The 18,811-nt window shown below is 35.6% G+C and overlaps 1 protein-coding gene across 1 annotated transcript in view; it reads left to right on the forward strand.

Annotated features, from left to right (window-relative positions):
• GSTCD (glutathione S-transferase C-terminal domain containing) overlaps positions 1-18,811 on the forward strand; it is a 132,189-nt gene that overhangs the window by 91,776 nt on the left and 21,602 nt on the right. Inside the window, exons 6-8 of the mRNA XM_029235395.1 lie at positions 9,749-9,864; positions 10,025-10,069; positions 12,272-12,400. Coding sequence (XP_029091228.1) covers positions 9,749-9,864; positions 10,025-10,069; positions 12,272-12,400 — 290 coding nt within the window. The remainder of the gene's footprint in view (positions 1-9,748; positions 9,865-10,024; positions 10,070-12,271; positions 12,401-18,811) is intronic.

An 18,811-nucleotide genomic window follows, 5' to 3' on the forward strand; every position in this document is an offset into this window, starting at 1 on the left:
AAGAATGATATTTGATAATGATGAAAATTTCTCTGCTGTCGAAATACAGATGAAACACATATCTATACCACACAGAGGAAACAGCATAGTGTATACTAAAATAGAGAAAAGTTCTATTGGTTTTTTCTAAAAAAGACAGTAAACTTTAACAGACAAATTGGTAGTCCCATATATATTTGTGTCCTATTCAAAAAAATTTTACTAATACAGATTTGTGATTGCTGGGGTGGTGGATAGGAACACAGGCCCTGGACTGAGACTGGCGAGATTCAAACCGTGGCTGTAGCATGGAGTAACTATGTGACCAAGGCAAGTTACCTTTTTTTTTTCAAATTTATTCATCTGACAATGAAGTAACAGTACCAACCTCATGACAAAAGATTGAAACAATAAATGAAACATGCTTAGCACATAATAATCCTTCAGTTGTGCTAATACCAGCAAATAAGGATATCCATTCAGTGACTTTATTTATATATTAGTGATAAGGATAAATATATATATATAAAATTATAATTATCTTCCTCAAACATTCTTTAGCTCCTCTCCACCTGATGACTACATCAGCAGTTCTCTTTATATGGAGTCTTTCCTCCTGTTTCCCGTGACCGGATTCTTGTCATTCAGATCTCAGTTTTGTTGCTTGCTCAGTAAGGCTTTTCCTGACCACCTAATCTAAAATATTCACCAAGTCAGTTTCAACCACATCATTCTATTTTAATTTTCTGCATATCTTTTATCACTTGATTTAATTGTTTGATGTCAAACTCCCTTCTCTGACATATAAGAATCTCCCTTGTTCACCATGGTGTCCTAGCTCCTTGATCAGGGCTAGACATATAATGAGTGCTTAAAAACTTTTGCTAAATTAATAAACTACTCTGTAGAGGTTATAATGAAAGAACCAGAGAATGGGAGGAAGATACAAAATTCCAGTTTAGGAAAAAAAAGGTCAGTACCTGTCTTACCCTGCTCTACCCAGGCCCTGAATCAGTGTGTCCGTATATCAGTAAACTCCAACCTCCCAAATGGTGCAGTTTCAGTGCAGCCTTGTTCTTTTAGATCTGTCATCTCTTATGATTTAGTATAAGCCCTGCCACCCACATGTGCAACACCTATTTGGGTCACGGTCCCCATCCCTACCCATGCCTATACCTGGGTTAGTTACCATAATCCTTTTCTTTCAACCATCCCTTGCTGCTAAGATCCCAACAGTCTTTACAATTAGGCTCATGAGGTTTAGGACCATTAGAAAGAGAAAAAGAATAGTAGGGCTGCAATTCAAGACTGCCTTTCAGGTTTGCAGAGGAGTCCCTCTGTAACTTGCAATGAATACTACTGCCTTGAGCTGTTAACTCTTAGGTATAATAACTTTTCTATTTTGGCTATTGTCATAGTATCCAGCACCATTCCATGTATAGGTAGATGACTTAATAAATACTATTCAGTGATGATAATCCTTACAAGCCCAATTTAAGGTGTTGTTCAGATGATCTATAGCTGCGTAAGTGCACCACAAAACTTAGTGCATTTAAATAACAATTATCTATTTTATTCACAAACCTTCAACTTAGGTAAGACTTGGTGGGAAAGCTTGTTTGTTCATACAGCATCAGCTGGGGAGGCTTGGCTTCCTAAAGCATGGTACTGTCCAAGAGCAAGTGTCTCAAAAGATAGGACATGGAAGCTACCAGAAATGGGCACAGTCTTTCTTCTATATTACACTGGTCAAGTGGTCATAGAGCTCAATTAAAGGGAACAGACACAGATGCCATCTCTTGATGGGAATACTGTATATTAATATAGTATTAATAATATAAAAGAATATGGAGCCATGTCACCTTAGATATATTCATTTTCATTTTTTTAATCAAAATAAAATATATGAAAAAATCAAACAAGAAAACCTATGGGTCATATCATAGTAGAAATTAGAATACTATGTATATAAGAGAAGTAATTTTTAGAAAATCACTAGACTCCAGGAAAGTTAACACTCACCATTGCAGGCTACTATCATTTAACCGAAATACAGTGAAACACATCAAATTAGAACTCAAATTGAGGATTACTTGAATGATCTCAAAAGTTAATGAAACTATTAAAATACCTTACTGTTGTTAACTTAAGCCTCCAAAAGAAAGAGGGAGAAGAAATAAATACCTATTTTCTAGAGTTAACTTTTTTTGTTCTAAAGCATTTCAATTTGGTCTTGTGGGCAAGTTGGAAGATATTGTGAAATGTTTTTTTAACTAAATTCCAGGGCAAAGAAACAATTACTTTGTGTGGTATAAATAGCATTTGAATGAAATGAAAATATATGTGTTCAATTAACTCTGGTGTCTGGTATTCTGAAGTCAAAATGTTTTATTCATCTTAGAGAAAAAAATAGCAGGAATAACAAGTTTTAAATTTTCCACTATTCAATGTATCTAAGCTCTTTTATAAACAAAACAGAAGTTTTGATTTGGCAAATAATGTGGCTATACTTTCTTCAACTATTGTTCCTCAACTGTGCATCTTGCCTAAGTACTTGTAGTTACTGTTTTTTTAAAAGATGCCCTGGAATTAGATATGGAAGGGTGAAGGTGCATGCTGTATTTGTCAGCATCTGCAGTACTATAACGAGAAAGATCATCCCAATCTATTTTCAGTTTTTCCTCCTGGATAATCCGATTTTGCAACAAATTGATTGCTCAACCTCCCCATATCACTTTTCTATAAAATTTAAAAGGTTGCTACAGTTCCAAGGTGAGGAAATGGTCTTTTTCTGGAAAGGGTGACACTCGAAGTTCAATTCATTAAACAGAGTGACTTATGAGACCTGCAGATAATGCCTTAGTGATATATTCCAAAATATTGAAGTTCAGAACTTAAATTGATCCTTTTTACTGGTAAGCCTGCTTTTGGAAATTTTATTTAGAGGAAAACTGAAATAAAATGCATTTTATGACTGATTCTGAAGAATTCACTTTTTTTCCCTAAGATATAATTGCTAGGGATATCCCTCATTTCCCTGCCAGAAAGTACCTCATTTCCTTGAACAGGTAAAAGAAAAAAAGGACCAGCCCTGAAATTCTGAAATCACAAAGTCATCTACTTAAGAAATGGCAGACCATATTGCAAAGAAGACTGAACCTAAAGTTAAGAAATCCTTGGTTAGAGTCCCATGTTCACTGCCTACCAGCTGTGTCTTTAAACAAATGCTAAGTTTGAGCAACCTCTTCAGTGCTGTGTCCTCATTTGTAAAACAAGGAACAGGTTATCCACCTAGCAACCTGACAATATTGAGGTTAGATGATGTATCAAATGTGCAAGTGCTTAATAAACTGCAGAGCATTATATAAACAATTGTCAATCATTTTAGAAGCTTTAAGGAAAGAAGTATGGATTCTTTTAAGTTAGGGCTGTTAAAATGTCATTAAAAATACTGTACAATGTGGTTAGTAAAATACATCTTCTAAGGTCATATATAATGTTTTTGTACTGTTTTAAATTAGGTGTAAGTTCATTAAGGACAGAAATCAAGCGATAGACATCTTTGTGACCCTAACATTGTCTAGAACAGTTCTGTGTAGGTCAAGTTAGTTGGTTGATTTGTTGGTTGAATGATTGATTGATAAAGATATTTTATGAGGTCAGTATTCCTCAGTTTAGAGAGGAATAAATTGGCTTCTTTTGAATTTTGAATTTCTAATTGATAATTATTGACAACTCATAATATCTATAACAAAACTATCAGAGTGAAAATGCCATCACACTGTTACAGTATTACTGATTTCATAGACTGCACTGTAGGATGTATGAATGGGCTGGGGATGGGGGAGAGAGGGAAAAGGTATCCACTGTTGCAAGAGTATTGTCACTCTGGGGTCAGTATGGCTAAGAGGATTAGTGATGCTAGCCTGCAACTGGCTTTAAAAAATGTAAATTCCAACTATTCTAAATTTTCAGTATTTCCAACAAGTCATTTCCAAAATTTAAAATGAGGTTGCCCTAACCTAAAATGTAAACTTTATGTTGCCGCTTAGTTTCATGCTTCTTAGGAGTTTCTTTAGGAATTTTATTTACGCTGTTCTAGTTTTTGGTATAGCTTTAAAGGGCAGCTTTCTTATTCCCTCATTAAAGTTTTTGGAAGCTTTTCCATCCCCAGTTTTAAAATTGTTTCATAGTTGACTTCCTTTTCTATTTCAATACAGTATATTTTCAAATACAGTTGAATTTGTTTTCATACTTAATATGTGCAAAAGTTAACTTACTGCCTTGAAATGCTAAGTCATAACTACAGAGAAATTTCATTCATTAAACTTTTATTAAGCACCTGTTATATGCCTGTCAGTCTCCTAATACTCTATCCATTTAATTGGGCCCAAGTTTATGTAGTTCCAGGAAAAATCATCTGTATCTATTTCATGCACACAGAAGCAATTTCAGCTAACGGTCCTTTTTGGGTAGTTGGTATAATGAATAATGCCTAGGTAAATCATTTTATAATAAGAAAACTTCTTCAGTAGTTAATAATAACAGGAAATATAATAAATAGTTTGAAAAAGTAACATTTTTCTCTTTTGTCTTTAAAAAAAAAAAAAACTTATTACAAAAGGAATACATGTCAGTGTAGCCAGGAGCGAGGAATAGGTTTCAAGCGAAGAGAACAAATTTATAAAGCAACTTGACTCACCAGCCATGATAAATTCAAGGAACTATATCCATTGTTCAGAGAGGCTGGAACATAGGGGATATATTATGAAAGTAGCAGAAGGTAAGGTCGGCAAATTAACAGGGCGCAGATCATTAAAGGCCTTTGCCAAGAAGTCAGGACTTTTTTCATAAGGCATAAAGGCTTAAATACCTTTAAGCCTTTAAAGGTATTTTAAGCAAGGACAGGTATTTTCCTAGGCAGTTTTGGAAGGGACTTTAGTAATATACTCAAGAAAATCACACTCAGTGATGAGCTATGGCACAGAGACAGAACCTGGTGAGCACAGCATTTCAGGGACTGCCATGGGGAGAGGAGCCTGGGAAGGAGAGTGGGAAGGACAATCCAATAAGGAGACCAAAGGCTTTCTCGTCTAGAACAGCAGAGCTCAAAATGATTCAATAAGCTCAATTTATTCAATTCCATTTTCTTAATTAAATCATTTAATGACATTAGCATCAGTTGAGGTTGAATGCTCCACATAATTTTATGAATAATTCTATCTAATTTGGGGATATACTCTATCCAGAATAAAAATGATGCAGGCTAGCAATATAAAAGAGCATCTTTCGTATGGAATAATGTAAAAATAACAGAGCTGTCTATTCAAAGAGAACTTGTCTCTAAGGAGCTCTAAGCATACATATTAAGTATTAAAGCAAGGCCATGTTTTCTGTACAGCACAGAGAGGCAAGATAACAAGCAACGCCATTTCCCATCTGTCCCTGCCAAATTTTCAGTTCTATCTTATGCTCTACCACTTTCCCATTGATCCTCATTTTCAAGCACAAGTGAGCTAATTGCATTTTCTCCCTAAGTATGCCATATCATATCATGCTTTCCCTGCCATTCTACCTGGCAAGTTTCTGTTCCTCCTTAAAGACTCAGCTGAAATGCCCCACACATCTCTGCAAAATCCTCTGTGATGTCTCAGTTAGCTCTTTATCTGCAGTGCACATACCTTTGCACATAATGAACACCCGTACCGTCTTCTTAGATACCTTCTTAGCTCCTGAAGGACAGGAACTGTCTTATTCACTTTGAGTTGTGTCCTCGGTACCTGGACAAGTACTGGGCATATAGTAGGAGCTTAGTGACGGTTCCAAGCATGAAAACCATAGCTACCCTGAAGGTGGAGCTTGGCCTTCACTGTCCATTGCCCTATGAAACATGATAAGTGACCATTCATCAGCTTGTCTTAATGTTGTTAATCAGGCCTCTTAAAAACATTAAAAGTTGTGGTTGTCACCCTTCTTCTCACCTGCCAAAGGTTCTATCGGTGCCACCTTGTGTATTCAATTGTCTCACACCTTCTCTACCACGTCTGTACTGCACCCATCACTGTTGAAGAAATTTACTCTTTCTCTCTTGGTTTTATAGCTTTTCAAACAAAAACATATTTTAAAAATCTCTGAACCAGGCTTCCCTGGTGGCACAGTGGTTGAGAGTCCGCCTGCCGATGCAGCGGACACGGGTTCGTGCCCTGGCCCAGGAAGATCCCACATGCCGCGGAGCGGCTGGGCCCGTGAGCCATGGCCGCTGAGCCTGCGTGTCTGGAGCCTGTGCTCCGCAACGGGAGAGGCCACAACAGTGAGAGGCCCGCGTACCGCAAAAAAAAAAAAAATCTCTGAACCATTAGTTTTAGCCCTTTTCTTTGTCTCCATATTTAATTATATTTTTTAAAAATTCACAGAATGTGGGTGGTATACTACATCTCAAAGAAATACTTGGAAAACAAAACAGCAAATAAAGTCTAATATGTATCCAAGCACCCAACCACTTTCCTTTTACCAGTATATTATAATATTCAAGGTACTTTGTTGCTTCAGACTAAGAAAGAGTAAATTAAGAGCTGCCTGATCTTAAGCACAATTTACTAGACTGAACAGGTGTCCTGGCTGCACATGTGCACATTTTCCATCCATGGCTTTTTTTTTTCTTTCTGCTTTTTTTGATGCTTTGAACTGACCAAAGATGCGGATGTCCTAATATGGCTCTTCCTTAGTTTAAAAATTGTCTCCTTTACTTTTCCTTGTACTTTCTTTTTGGGTAATGCAAACAACATTGAAGTTGTCTAATCAGGTTCCTCCTAACTTGAATTAGACAAGGAGAAGACTCCACTGTAGGAGGATTACATTGCAGGACAAATAAGATCATTTGTATTAAAACATTTGATTCTTGGGTTTTGTTTTTCCATGATGACACCTAAAGAACCATTGTTTTTAGTCAAGTTAAAAATATAGGGACTTCCCTGGTGGCACAGTGGTTAAGAATCCACCTGCCAATGCAGGGAACACAGGTTCAATCCCTGGTCCAGGAAGATCTCACATGCCACCGGGCAACTAAGCCCATGCACCACAACTGCTGAGCCTGCGCTCAAGAGCCCATGAGCCACAACTACTGAGCCTGTGTACAACAACTACTGAAGCCCGCGCCTAGAGCCCGTGCTCCGAAACAAGAGGAGCCACAACAATGAAAAGCCCGTGCACCACGACGAAGAGTAGCCCCCGCTCACCACAACTGGAGAAAGTCCACGCACAGCAACAAAGACCCAACGCAGCCAAAAATAAATCAATAAATAAATATGTAAACATTTTTATGCTTGTAAATAGTGTCAGGCACAAGAATGTTGGATATAAATAGAAAGTAGGATTTGGTTTTTAAATGAATATGGTGTCTCAAAATAACACTTTATTACCTTGTTCGATGTGTTTAAGACCCTACTCACTTATAAAACTAGAATGGTGAGGAGGAATGCTTCATTAGAGGCAGTTTTTCCATAAAGCACTGAGGCATCATGCTAGTGTATTTTTAGCCCAACCTGTGAATATTATGGGCACCTTAATAGTCTCTCTATTTAAACACAAACCTGAAAGGTACCTCTTTGCCTTCAACCTTCATTTAAGCACAGATTCTTCATATGCAAAGAGGCAGGCTTAGCAAGAAAAAAAGATCTTCATCAACATTTGCTTTTGAAACAGACCTAAGAAAGTTAGGTCATTCTAAATATCTAATAGAAGTACAGTACAGAACTTACTATTAGATATTCCATTAAATAAGTTTTATTTTCTTATCTCCTTGTTCTTAACAAAAGATAATTTCTTTTGACTTTGTTTTATGAAAATTCTTTGTCTAAGATCTGTTAAGAAATCCACAAACAGAGCAAAGTCTAAAATGCTTGTGCTCATTTCTTGCCTCGTGGTGGCTCCATTTAATAGCAGCATTTGTGACTCTCGCTCTCCCAAGGGCCTCAAAAGTACTTTTCCTTTTTGCCTTCTGATCTTCCCCTTCTTACTCCCCTTCCTTGTTCTTATTCTTCTTCCTCCAAATCAAAACTGCACTGCCATAATAAAAATAAATAATTAGGTGGATTTATGACTGAATGGATAGAGGGATGGATAGATAGATAGACGTGTGATAAACCAAGTCTAGTAAGTTGCTAATGGTAGAATCTAGGTGGAGGGTATAGAGCTATTCACTGAATCTTAATTCTTTCAACTTTGCCTTGTGTTTGAAAATTGTCATAATAAAACCTCTTAGGAGTGGCTATCCACTGAAGGTGGGATCACAAGGGCTTTCACTAACTCTGTTTAAATATTTTGCCATTATATTATTAGAGAAAAATGAAAATAATTTTTTTAAAGCTACATGAAACTGTCTTCACAAAAGAAATCACCAAACAATTGATTTAAATGCTTTTCATGTTTGAAATTCACATTAGGCGATGCTAAATAATTAAGAACACACACAATGATTCAGTTGTATGATGATGACCGCATTGTTACAATAGGAAATTGGTTAAATAAGTTGTGTATAGATAGTTAATAGAATACTATGCAGCCATTAAAACTTGTAGAAACAAATTCATGGGCACAGAAAGATTTATATCATAATGTTTCCTATGCCATCTAGAAAATTATGAACTTATGGGTATAGCTGGAAGTACATATATACAGAAATATTACCTATGAATTATGAGATAATGGACTTCTTCTCTCATATAGATCTTTTTAAATCCACATTTTCTATTTTTTCCTAAAAGTTTCCCAGTGTTTTAATTTTAGTAACGTAAGAAAGAAGGAAAACAGAAAAGAAAAAAATCCATGCAATTTTTCTGTGAAAATGGAGTGGGGAAACTTTGTATCTGTAAATAATTTTTGATCAAGCCAAAAAGTTATCTGGGTTTTTTCTTTTATCTATATCACTGGGAGCTACTCTCTTATATTTTCTTAATCTTGCTCTTATGAGCAGTGCATTTGAAATATGTAAAAACAAATAATTTTATGCATTCTTCTGAAGATATTTTAGTGGACTTGACAAGTAGCTTTTGAAAGAAAAGTAAGGATGTTTTCATGCTGCTAGGCCCACCCAAGGCATTTTGTACTTGGAAATGCCCTGTCCTCAATCCCTAATTGCATTAAATTTCTGTGTCTGACACACTCATAAGGAAAGGAAGTTTCAAAGCAGAAATACGAAAATCTAATTTATTTCTAAATACAATAACCATTGATATATTTTAAACAATGTGACACCTATGTTCCAAGTGTCCTAACTAGAAGAATTAAGAGATCACGGATGTGCCAGTTAAATAATAAAAATGTTTTTATTATTATAGGTCTCTTTTCTCCAAAGCGATTTAAGCAATGTGCTGAAATTAGGTAATCTTTACACTATGTCTCTGAGAGGGATAGAGGGAAGAGATTATTACTGTTAATTTTTATTCATCCAGTAAACATTTATTGAACACTTTATGACTCTGAAGTTAATGTTTCACTTATTGTTTCCTCTCCTTCAAAGACATTTTTTCATAGATTTTCTGTTAATGACTATTGAAAGAAAAGTTGGGTAGGAATAAAAGTAAAAAGAAGCAAAATAGAGTTCACCTCTGGGTTCCAGTTCTCTAATCCTCTCGTGGAGGATTACATGGAATGTGTAATCCACTTACATCTGTACCGCTCTTCCTGTAGGCTGCTAGTCTAGTCCACGAGTGCCATCTCAGTCCCCTACAACATATAACGTGTCATTGTCTTCATCTCTTGTCTTTCCCAGGTAAAATGTCCAGTGATCGAGCTTTGAGGAAGCAGCAACAGTTAAACAACCTTGTTTATGTGGTGACAAATCAGGCCAAACCTGGTGACAGAATTGTGGATTTCTGCAGTGGTGGGGTATTCTATATCTCCTTTATTCTCTTTAGCCTTTCCAAGACAATGTGGCTTTACTATACTATATTAAAGGTCATGTTTTTATTCGGCAAGATTATTGTCTCAGAATAAACAAAAGCCTTAGAGACCAAAGTTAACTTGTTTCTTTTTTTTCCTTTTTCAGGGCCATGTTGGGATTGTCCTTGCTCACATGCTGCCATCATGCCAGGTAAAGTCTGAATAATAGACGAAAGGAAACTACACAATTCAGTTAGCTGAGTCTGGCTTTTTCCTCCTCTTTGAGTTTATAATCATTCACCCAGGTCAAATATGTGGCACAGGCATTTTATATTTCTTTGAACTAAACTTCTAAGATTCAGAATCATAGGGAAGAAAAGTAAGTAGGACCACTACATTTTTTATTTTTTATAAAAGGGCTGTATTTTTAAATAATTTTTAAAAGAAATAATTATTCCACTCAAATAAAATAATTAATGATGAAGCCAGTTTAGTTGTCAATATAGTTTTATACTGGAAATACTAGGTTCTGAAACTTGTTGAGCATATTCTTTGGTAGCTTGATTTTTATTCATTGTATCAGAATTGTAACAACATTTTTTAAAGAAAAAGAAACCGCAAATCTACCAACTGATCCACCAAATGCATTTCTCCCCATGTTCTTTTTGTCATTGTTCATGAGGATGCTTATTGCTGCAAATTCTAAAAATTCAAGTACAATTTCAGTCACCTGCTTTCACTCAATCTTATATCATAAATGTTTTTCGCTATTGCAAATAGTTTCAAATGTCATCATTAAAATATCACTTAAAATGTGACTGCATAATATGTTTTTAAGTAAATGTACCATAATTTATACGATTGTTGCCACCATTTGTTAGAAGTGTGTGCTGCTTTTAGTCTTCTGTCACATTAAATCATTTCCTCACAGTGACCATCTTTCAGCATAGAAGTCTAGAATCTGATGATTGAACCGGGGCATATCCTTTGTTTGTGAGCTCTCCGGAAATTACAAAATAATTAAAGTGATTATTCTCAGAAGAAAAAATGTGGAAGAACTCATAGACTAGCCAGAATGATATGTAGCAGAATGATAGAGAGTAGAGAGTATTTTTCTTTATCTTTCTTAGAAAATAAAGAGCAAAATAAATGAGGAATACTGGGAGAAACAGGCAGATGTTCATTTCATCACTAAGGAAAACAACAATTTCATGGTTGGAGTAAGAGGAATAAAGCTCATAGAGCAGAATCCTGGAGATGTAGAGTCAGGCAGGGATATGGTGTCTTTTTTACCCTTCCCAACAGCTCTGGAAACTTAGAAATGTTGAAACTGGAAACGGGAAGTCTTGACTAGAATAAAGCCTGGAAAACCTTTGACCCCAAGTATCCTCTGTCAGGCTTTTTATACAAAGGGATCCAGGATTTTTCCACAAAGACAAGCATAAGGACAAAATAAGGACCAAACTAGGAATGATAGTGATGAAAGTGACTCAACTTTGCTGCCCACTTTTCTCCATCTAAACCAGTGATGGTCTCCCACCTTCCTTGGCCTGGATTACTGTTAGAAATTCTGAACTGGTTGCCCTGCCTTCTGCCTCTCCCCCACTAGTCCATACTATGCATTGCAGCAACCAGACCTCCTTTCATTGCACATGATCTGGCTCCTGTTACCTCTCCAGCCTGATTCCTACATCCCACACCCTGTCTCCCTACCTCCGCCGTCACCATCACACACTGTACCCCAGCTATACCAGTTTTTTCAGTTCTTCAAATACACCGTATCTTTCTTACCTTGGGCCTTCATACATGTTTCTCTCTCTGCTAGAAACACACCTTTATTCCCGCAGCTGATTTCTATTCACTCTTCAGGCCTCAGTTAATATGTTACTCTTTCACATTAAATGACTAAAACCTCCCTTAGTCTGCGTGCTCTGATAACACATTATATGTATTTCATTAAACACTTATCACTCACTGTATTATAATTGCCTGTTTCACTTATATCACTATCTAGGAGCTTCAAGAGTTCAAGGACCTTGTTCTTTTTTTTTTTTTTTTTTTGCGGTACGCGGGCCCCTCACTGTTGTGGCCTCTCCCGATGCGGAGCACAGGCTCCGGACGCGCAGGCCCAGCGGCCATGGCCCACAGGCCCAGCCGCTCCGCAGCATGTGGGATCCTCCCGGACCGGGGTACGAACCCGCATCCCCTGCCTCAGCAGGCGGACTCCCAACCACTATGCCACCAGGGAAGCCCTCATGTTTGTACTTTATTATCTGGCCTACTTCCTGGCATAGGATAAGGATCAATATAATATGATCTACATTATTAAAGCTAGTAAACACAGTAATAATACTTTGCCCTAATGTCTGAATTATGTTACTGAATATACTATTGTTTCCTGGGTACAATCTAGGTTACATTAATAGAAAACAAGGAATTATCATTAATTCGTGCTAAGAAGAGAAGTGACGAACTAGGGTTAAGCAACATTTGGTTCATTCAAGCAAATATGGAGTATTTTACAGGGACATTTAATATTGGGGTAAGTAATCAAGCAATTTCAATTTCTTTAATTAACTAAATAAGAATAATATGTCTTAGAGTAAATAAAGGTGATAATTTTATTTTCTTTGCTAAACAAGAAATTTATAACTTTTGTTTTCTACTGTCTGTAAAGCCTAGCCTATTAATGAATATTTCTTCATTCACAGCATATCATCATTACATGGTAGAGATAATATTTGTTCCTCTACCAGACAAGAATTTTATTTTCTTCACTGCAGAATCTCCAGTGCCTAAAACATTGTTTGGCACATAGCAAGTACTTAAAAATAGTTACTAATTGAATGAGTAAATGAATTCTAATGAAGGTGACTTCTCTTGGTTTATTTTACATTTTTAGAAGTTAATGAAAGAAGAGAAAAACAGAGAATATAATAGAACAATTAGCTTGTTAACAGCCTGTAAGTACTAGAGTTGCTTTTAGATAATACTTTCTTTAGCAAGGATTTAATATCTACATATATTTTAAGTTTCCAATAGACAGAAAGTATATTGGTGATGTTTCTGAAACCTTCAGATCAAATTGTTACTGTTTGATACTACTAAAAAGACCGAAGATAAAGTGATTCTGCCAGTTCACTTAAACCCAGGGTTGTATGCTCTGGTGGAATTTGAGTTTCATTAAGATGTTAACATTGCTGTTGCTCTTGTATCTGTTTTAAATAATTTTTTCTTATTTTTATAGGACTAAGTGCTTAATATAGAAAACTACATAATAATATAAAGAAGAATCACCAGTATTTCTGCTAGTGAGAGATAAATACTGTCAAAACCCTTTAGTCTTTATGTATTTATGCACACAAACAAATGCATGTTTACACAAATGTTAACATTGTTGAGGTCATACTACATAGGTCCTGCTTTACCTGAAATTGTCATAAATACTTTACTCATTAATCATATTTCTTTTTTGTTGTTATTATAATGTAATTGTTACTATTATGTATATCTTATGCATCACTTAAGAGTTTTGATACCTTTGCCTAATCACTTTCTAGGTAGGTTGTGCTAATTTGCATTCCCAACTGTATATGTTCATATAACATATACAGTGGGCTTGTCTAGGTGGAATTCTTGTCCAGTCTCAGAAGTTCAGACCTTTTGTAGTACTTACAATTTTTGTCCAATGAAATTCATTTCTTAAATACCAACTACTGCAAATTTGTGGGGTTTATTGTTATTTTTATAGCCTAAAAAGTATACAGTTTGTTTCCTTTGTAGATATAATATAGATTGGTTATCTGAAGCCAAGCTTATAGAAAGAGAAGTAAACTTTTAAGAAAACTGTTAATAAGGTTATTCAGGAGAATAAAGACATCTGATACAGCAAATTCAAATTAAATATATATTTATATGCTGCTTAAATTTTACATAAATGATGAGGTAGAGGATAAAGCTTCTCCCACAAAACAAGCCATTAAACCAATGCCCATGTTACCAGTACACCAGGCAGAATGTATAAGGTAGCAAGATAATGCTGCCTATTTACTCACCTCTCAAATCACAAAATTCCTGGCCTATCAGCCTTACATCTCTTTACCCTTCTGTGGTTTAAAGTTGATAAATCATTCTGGCATAGTCTTGTAACTTTCAAGGTCATATAATTCACTAACACCAACTAACAATGCATATGTCTTTTGGGAAGTGATATTTTTCCCAAATATCATAGTAATGTATCCATAATGGGTTTTTTTTTCATAATTACTTTGTCAAGATATACGGAAAATGAATTAAAATTACTTGGAGGATTAAACCAAAATTAGATTTACTCTCAAGAATATAATTTGCGGGCTTCCCTGGTGGTGCAGTGGTTAAGAATCCACATGCCAACTCGGGGGGCACGGGTTCGAGCCCCGGTCCGGGAAGATCCCACATTCTGTGGAGCAACTAAGCCCGTGCACCACAACGACTGAGCCTGCGCTCTAGAACCCGAGAGCCACAACTGCTGAGCCCGCATGCCGCAACTACTGAAGCTTGCGCGCCTAGAGCCCGTGCTCTGCAAGGAGAAGCCACTGCAATGAGAAGCCTGTGCACGGCAACGAAGAGTAGTGCCGCTCGCCGCAACTAGAGAAAGCCCGTGCTCAGCAACGAAGACCCAACGCAGCCAAAAATAAGTAAAATAAAATAAATAAATTTATAAAAAAAAGAATATAATTTGCCTAGGATGATAATTGAAGTATTGTCACTAGATAAATCAAACTAAATGCACCAGTGGCTCTAACTCTTGTATTAAATAGATTCCAATGAAAATACTGTAACTAGAGAGGAAATCAGAATAACAGGTATCAGAAATGCAAGAAAACTCCATTAATTCACAATTTTGTGGTATTTCAAATAAGGGTTTAGTTGGCATTTATCTTTGCTCAGTAAATGCCTTTTTCTTCTACTGTTTTTCTTTAGACATAAAAGTTAATGATGTAAACAAGATTTTAAGGGGAGAATTTTAAAGTCTTTGAACCTACTATCTTGCAGAACTTAAAACAAATCAATTATACATGAGAATTGAAATACTAATTATTATTCTTATCTCCATTAATACAACAACCTATATCAGGCAAAAATGAATAGATTTACTAATGTTGTTAAACTAGTGTGACTTGAAATAATGGAAGAGAACAAATCTAAATATTTTCAGGTCTTTAAACAAGGTCTTCCATTACCCCCAAGGGCTGTGCCTCCCCCATGTAACCAGAATCAATGAGGTAATACAGTGTTTGTTCCAAAGAGCATTTTGTAGTTTCTTATTTACATTGTGCTTACTTGAGAAATATATTTCTTTATATGTCCAATAAGCTTATAAATAACATTCAAAGTCTCTAATAACCAGATGCATTTCAACTTGAACAACAATGATATTCCGTTCTTGCTCTTAACATTTGCAAAGATTTTTAAAATATTATTACTGTAAGGCTTTTTTTTTTTTTTTTTTTTTTTTTTACTGTAAGGCTTTTAAAATATTATTGACTGTAAGGCTTCAGTGAAGGGGGCCTAATCATATGGGAGCTTTGAAATTTTTCATTTACATGATATTTGTAATGATTTGTTAATGACATGAAATGTTAGTTATAATGGTAAACAGAGAAATTTATATAAATATAATGGTTAAGAGTATGCATTTTAACATTGAATTTAACTTGTGCTAAAGTCTCAGCTTGGCCACTTACTAGTTGTATGGCCTCATCCTCAATCCTCAGTTTTTTCATCTATGACATGGACATAACATATCTGGCTCATGGGATGTTGATACAATGTGCATGAACCACTTAGCAAGTAGCCTAGCATTTAGGAAGTACTCAAAAAATTGGTCCTGTTTTTACTCTGTACAGTGTGATCTCAGCCATGTGAAAACTGCTTAAAAAGGATGAGAGGAAATTATGCTAATATGTATTTTTTTAAGGTGGCTATCTCTATATACTATGTAATAATATTTTTGTTTATTCAAAATTTTCAAAATATTCCATATTTAACATGTTACCACTTTATATTCAAATCATGTAAGCCGTAAAAATAGAAGAAATAAATATATGTGCTTAATATTTTATAGATAGATACCTAGCTTATTTAGCCAAGAAAGGCTAATAGGACCCTAAGGATTACTATAAGATATCTAAAAGAATTCTGAACATATAAGATACGTAACATATGTATATAATTATATATGTATATATAATTTCTTTTAAAACAAGTATTTGATTATCATAGAAATATCTTTTTGTTTTGTTTTTAAATACAAAACTCTTTTCAAAATTGAGAAACATCTGAGAAGGTTTTTTTTTCCTTCCAGTTTGAATGTATGCAGCTGTATGACCCTGAATTGAGTATGTGTTATGGACTGAAAGTTTGTGCCCCACCTCCACCACCAAAAAATTCATGTGTTGAATTCCTTAACCCCTCATGTGATGGTATTAGAAGGTGGGACCTTTGGGAGGTAATTGGGTCATAAGGGTGGTGCTCTCTGAGTGGAATTAGTGCCCTTATAAAAAGAGCTTGTGCCCCCTCTTAGCTCTCCACCATGTGATGATACAGTGAGAAGACAGCCATTTGCAAACCAGGAAGGGAGTCCTCACTAGACATCAGATCTGCCAGCACCCTGATCTTGGACTTCCCATCCTCCAGAACTAAGAAAAATATTTGCTGTTTAAACCACCAAGTTTATGATAGTTTTTTAAGAGCAGCCCAAACTAAAACAGTATATATCAATTATCATACCCTTAAAGGGCAACTTAGAAAAGATTGCTTTAAAAGTGGACTTTTTAAGGCTATTTTTTTAAGAAGTCTATTATCACCTTCTTGTCTAGTGCAATATAAATAATCTTCCTTGTTGTGAAAACTTACTTTATAAGATTTTACTTTTTAAGACCTAATTTATTATGTGTAGTAATACCTATGCTCTCAAACAGTATAACAAAAACCTTGTTGTCAAACAGTATTACGGAAAGGACCATGACTATGGAAAAACACAGTTTGCATTGAGAAACAAAAACTGTGTCAGTGCTGAACAGCTTGCCCACCGAAATGTTTTAGTTGGGTAATTTCAATAGTAACATAGAGTCATCTCAAACAGGTGATTGATTTCTAACAGTATTGGTGAATATTTTCTGTTTATCAATATATATCAAAATCTCTAAACAGTTCATTTTTGAGTTATCTGTATTTACTTTTTTTTAACCAAAACAATTTTTAATATGATTATTTATGATTCATCAGTGCTGAGTGCTTAATTACAAGCTCATTTCTAGTTATGTATGTTAGTATACAATTAAAAGAAGCATATACAATTATAGAATGTAATTCAGTAACACTTCTGATGAATGATTTATGTAATCCTTGTTTTAAAGGGAAAGGAACTTGAGAAATTATATATTCTGCAAACACAATTTTTAAAAAATCATTAAGGCAATAAAGGACTTTCCAGGTGAAGGTGGCAGATAGAGGTATTGCAATCCCCTTCTCCCCAAGAGAGATCAGACCCCCAAATAACAAAGAGAACAAGAACCAGAAAAATCATACTCCATCCTTAATGAAACAATGTTCAAGATTCTATAACTTGAACTACAATATTTGAAGATAGAAAGAAGACTGAAGAAAAAATTAGTAGAGAAGAGGAAAATCAAACTTAAACGCATGGGGAGAGGGAGGGTCAAGAGGGCTATCAGGAAGCAAGTCACTTTGCTCTCACAGAATCCCAGAAAATTTCAGGAATTCAGGATACCAGAAACCACAGAGGAAGGGTATAAGAAGGGGCTGGAATCATGTTTAATTAAAAATTTTATTTAGAGACCCAGATTCCCACCACCACCTTGTGTAGGCAAGTAACTATTTCCCCCAACTCCTGCAAGAGACTGGAAGTTTATTCTATGAGAAAAGTATAAGAGACTCCAAGTATAGGGAGAGAAGGGCAAGAATGATGTGACACCAAAAATAAGAACTAAGTGCCCTTAATTCCAAAATTCGTTCAGAATCTAGAATCATCTCCTCAATCAGAGATTAAAAGAGCCTCCTTTACAGAATCAGAACTATCCCCAGAGAAAATACTATAGCTGTAATTTAAAAAAAAAAAAAAAAGCCAGCTGGCCACCTGGTCACCCAATCACTAAGGAGGCCCACCTTCAAGCCTTTCATTCAGACTTCTGATCAACTTTTTAATGATTCACTCTTATATGAAATGACAGCCAAGGAATATCAAAACGTGGAAAACTTCCAAAATAGAAAACTTCCAAAATAGAAGCGCACCTTCAAGCCTTTCATTCAGACTTCCAATCAACTTTTTAGTGATTCACTCTTATATGAACTGACAGCCAAGGAATAACAAAACGTGGAAAACTTCCAAAATAGAAGAGACCAAAGCAACAAACACAACGAAAGGAGAGATCAGAAAAGATATTGCATTAATGAAACAGGGATAGAATGAAAAAGAAAAACTATCAGAGAACAAGAACTATCAGAGAACAAGAAAGAACTTATAAACACATGTTAGCCAAAATAAAAAGCAAGGAGAAAATCTAAAAGATGAAGTGTAGGACATCATCTGAAAAAAACAGGACAAAAAAATAGAGATAGGAGCTGAAAGAAGCTTTTTTTTTTTTTCAAATAGAGATTTAGTCCATGAATCCAATACCTCAATATTCTCAATAATAGGAGAACCAGAAAGAGAAAACAGATAAAATGGTGGGGAGGAAAATATCAAAGAACTAATATAAGAAAATCTGTCAGGATGTGTTTCTCTTGACTGAAAAAGCCTGCTTAAAAAATGACCTAGGGGCTTCCCTGGTGGTGCAGTGGTTGAGAGTCTGCCTGCTGATGCAGGGGACACGGGTTCGTGCCCCGATCCGGGAACATCCCACATGCCGCGGAGTGGCTAGGCCCGTGAGCCATGGCCGCTGAGCCTGCG

This window comes from Monodon monoceros, unplaced genomic scaffold (assembly GCF_005190385.1).
Source record: "Monodon monoceros isolate NGI ecotype Baffin Bay Population unplaced genomic scaffold, NGI_Narwhal_1 Super_Scaffold_20, whole genome shotgun sequence".
Taxonomy (NCBI): Eukaryota; Metazoa; Chordata; class Mammalia; order Artiodactyla; family Monodontidae; genus Monodon; species Monodon monoceros.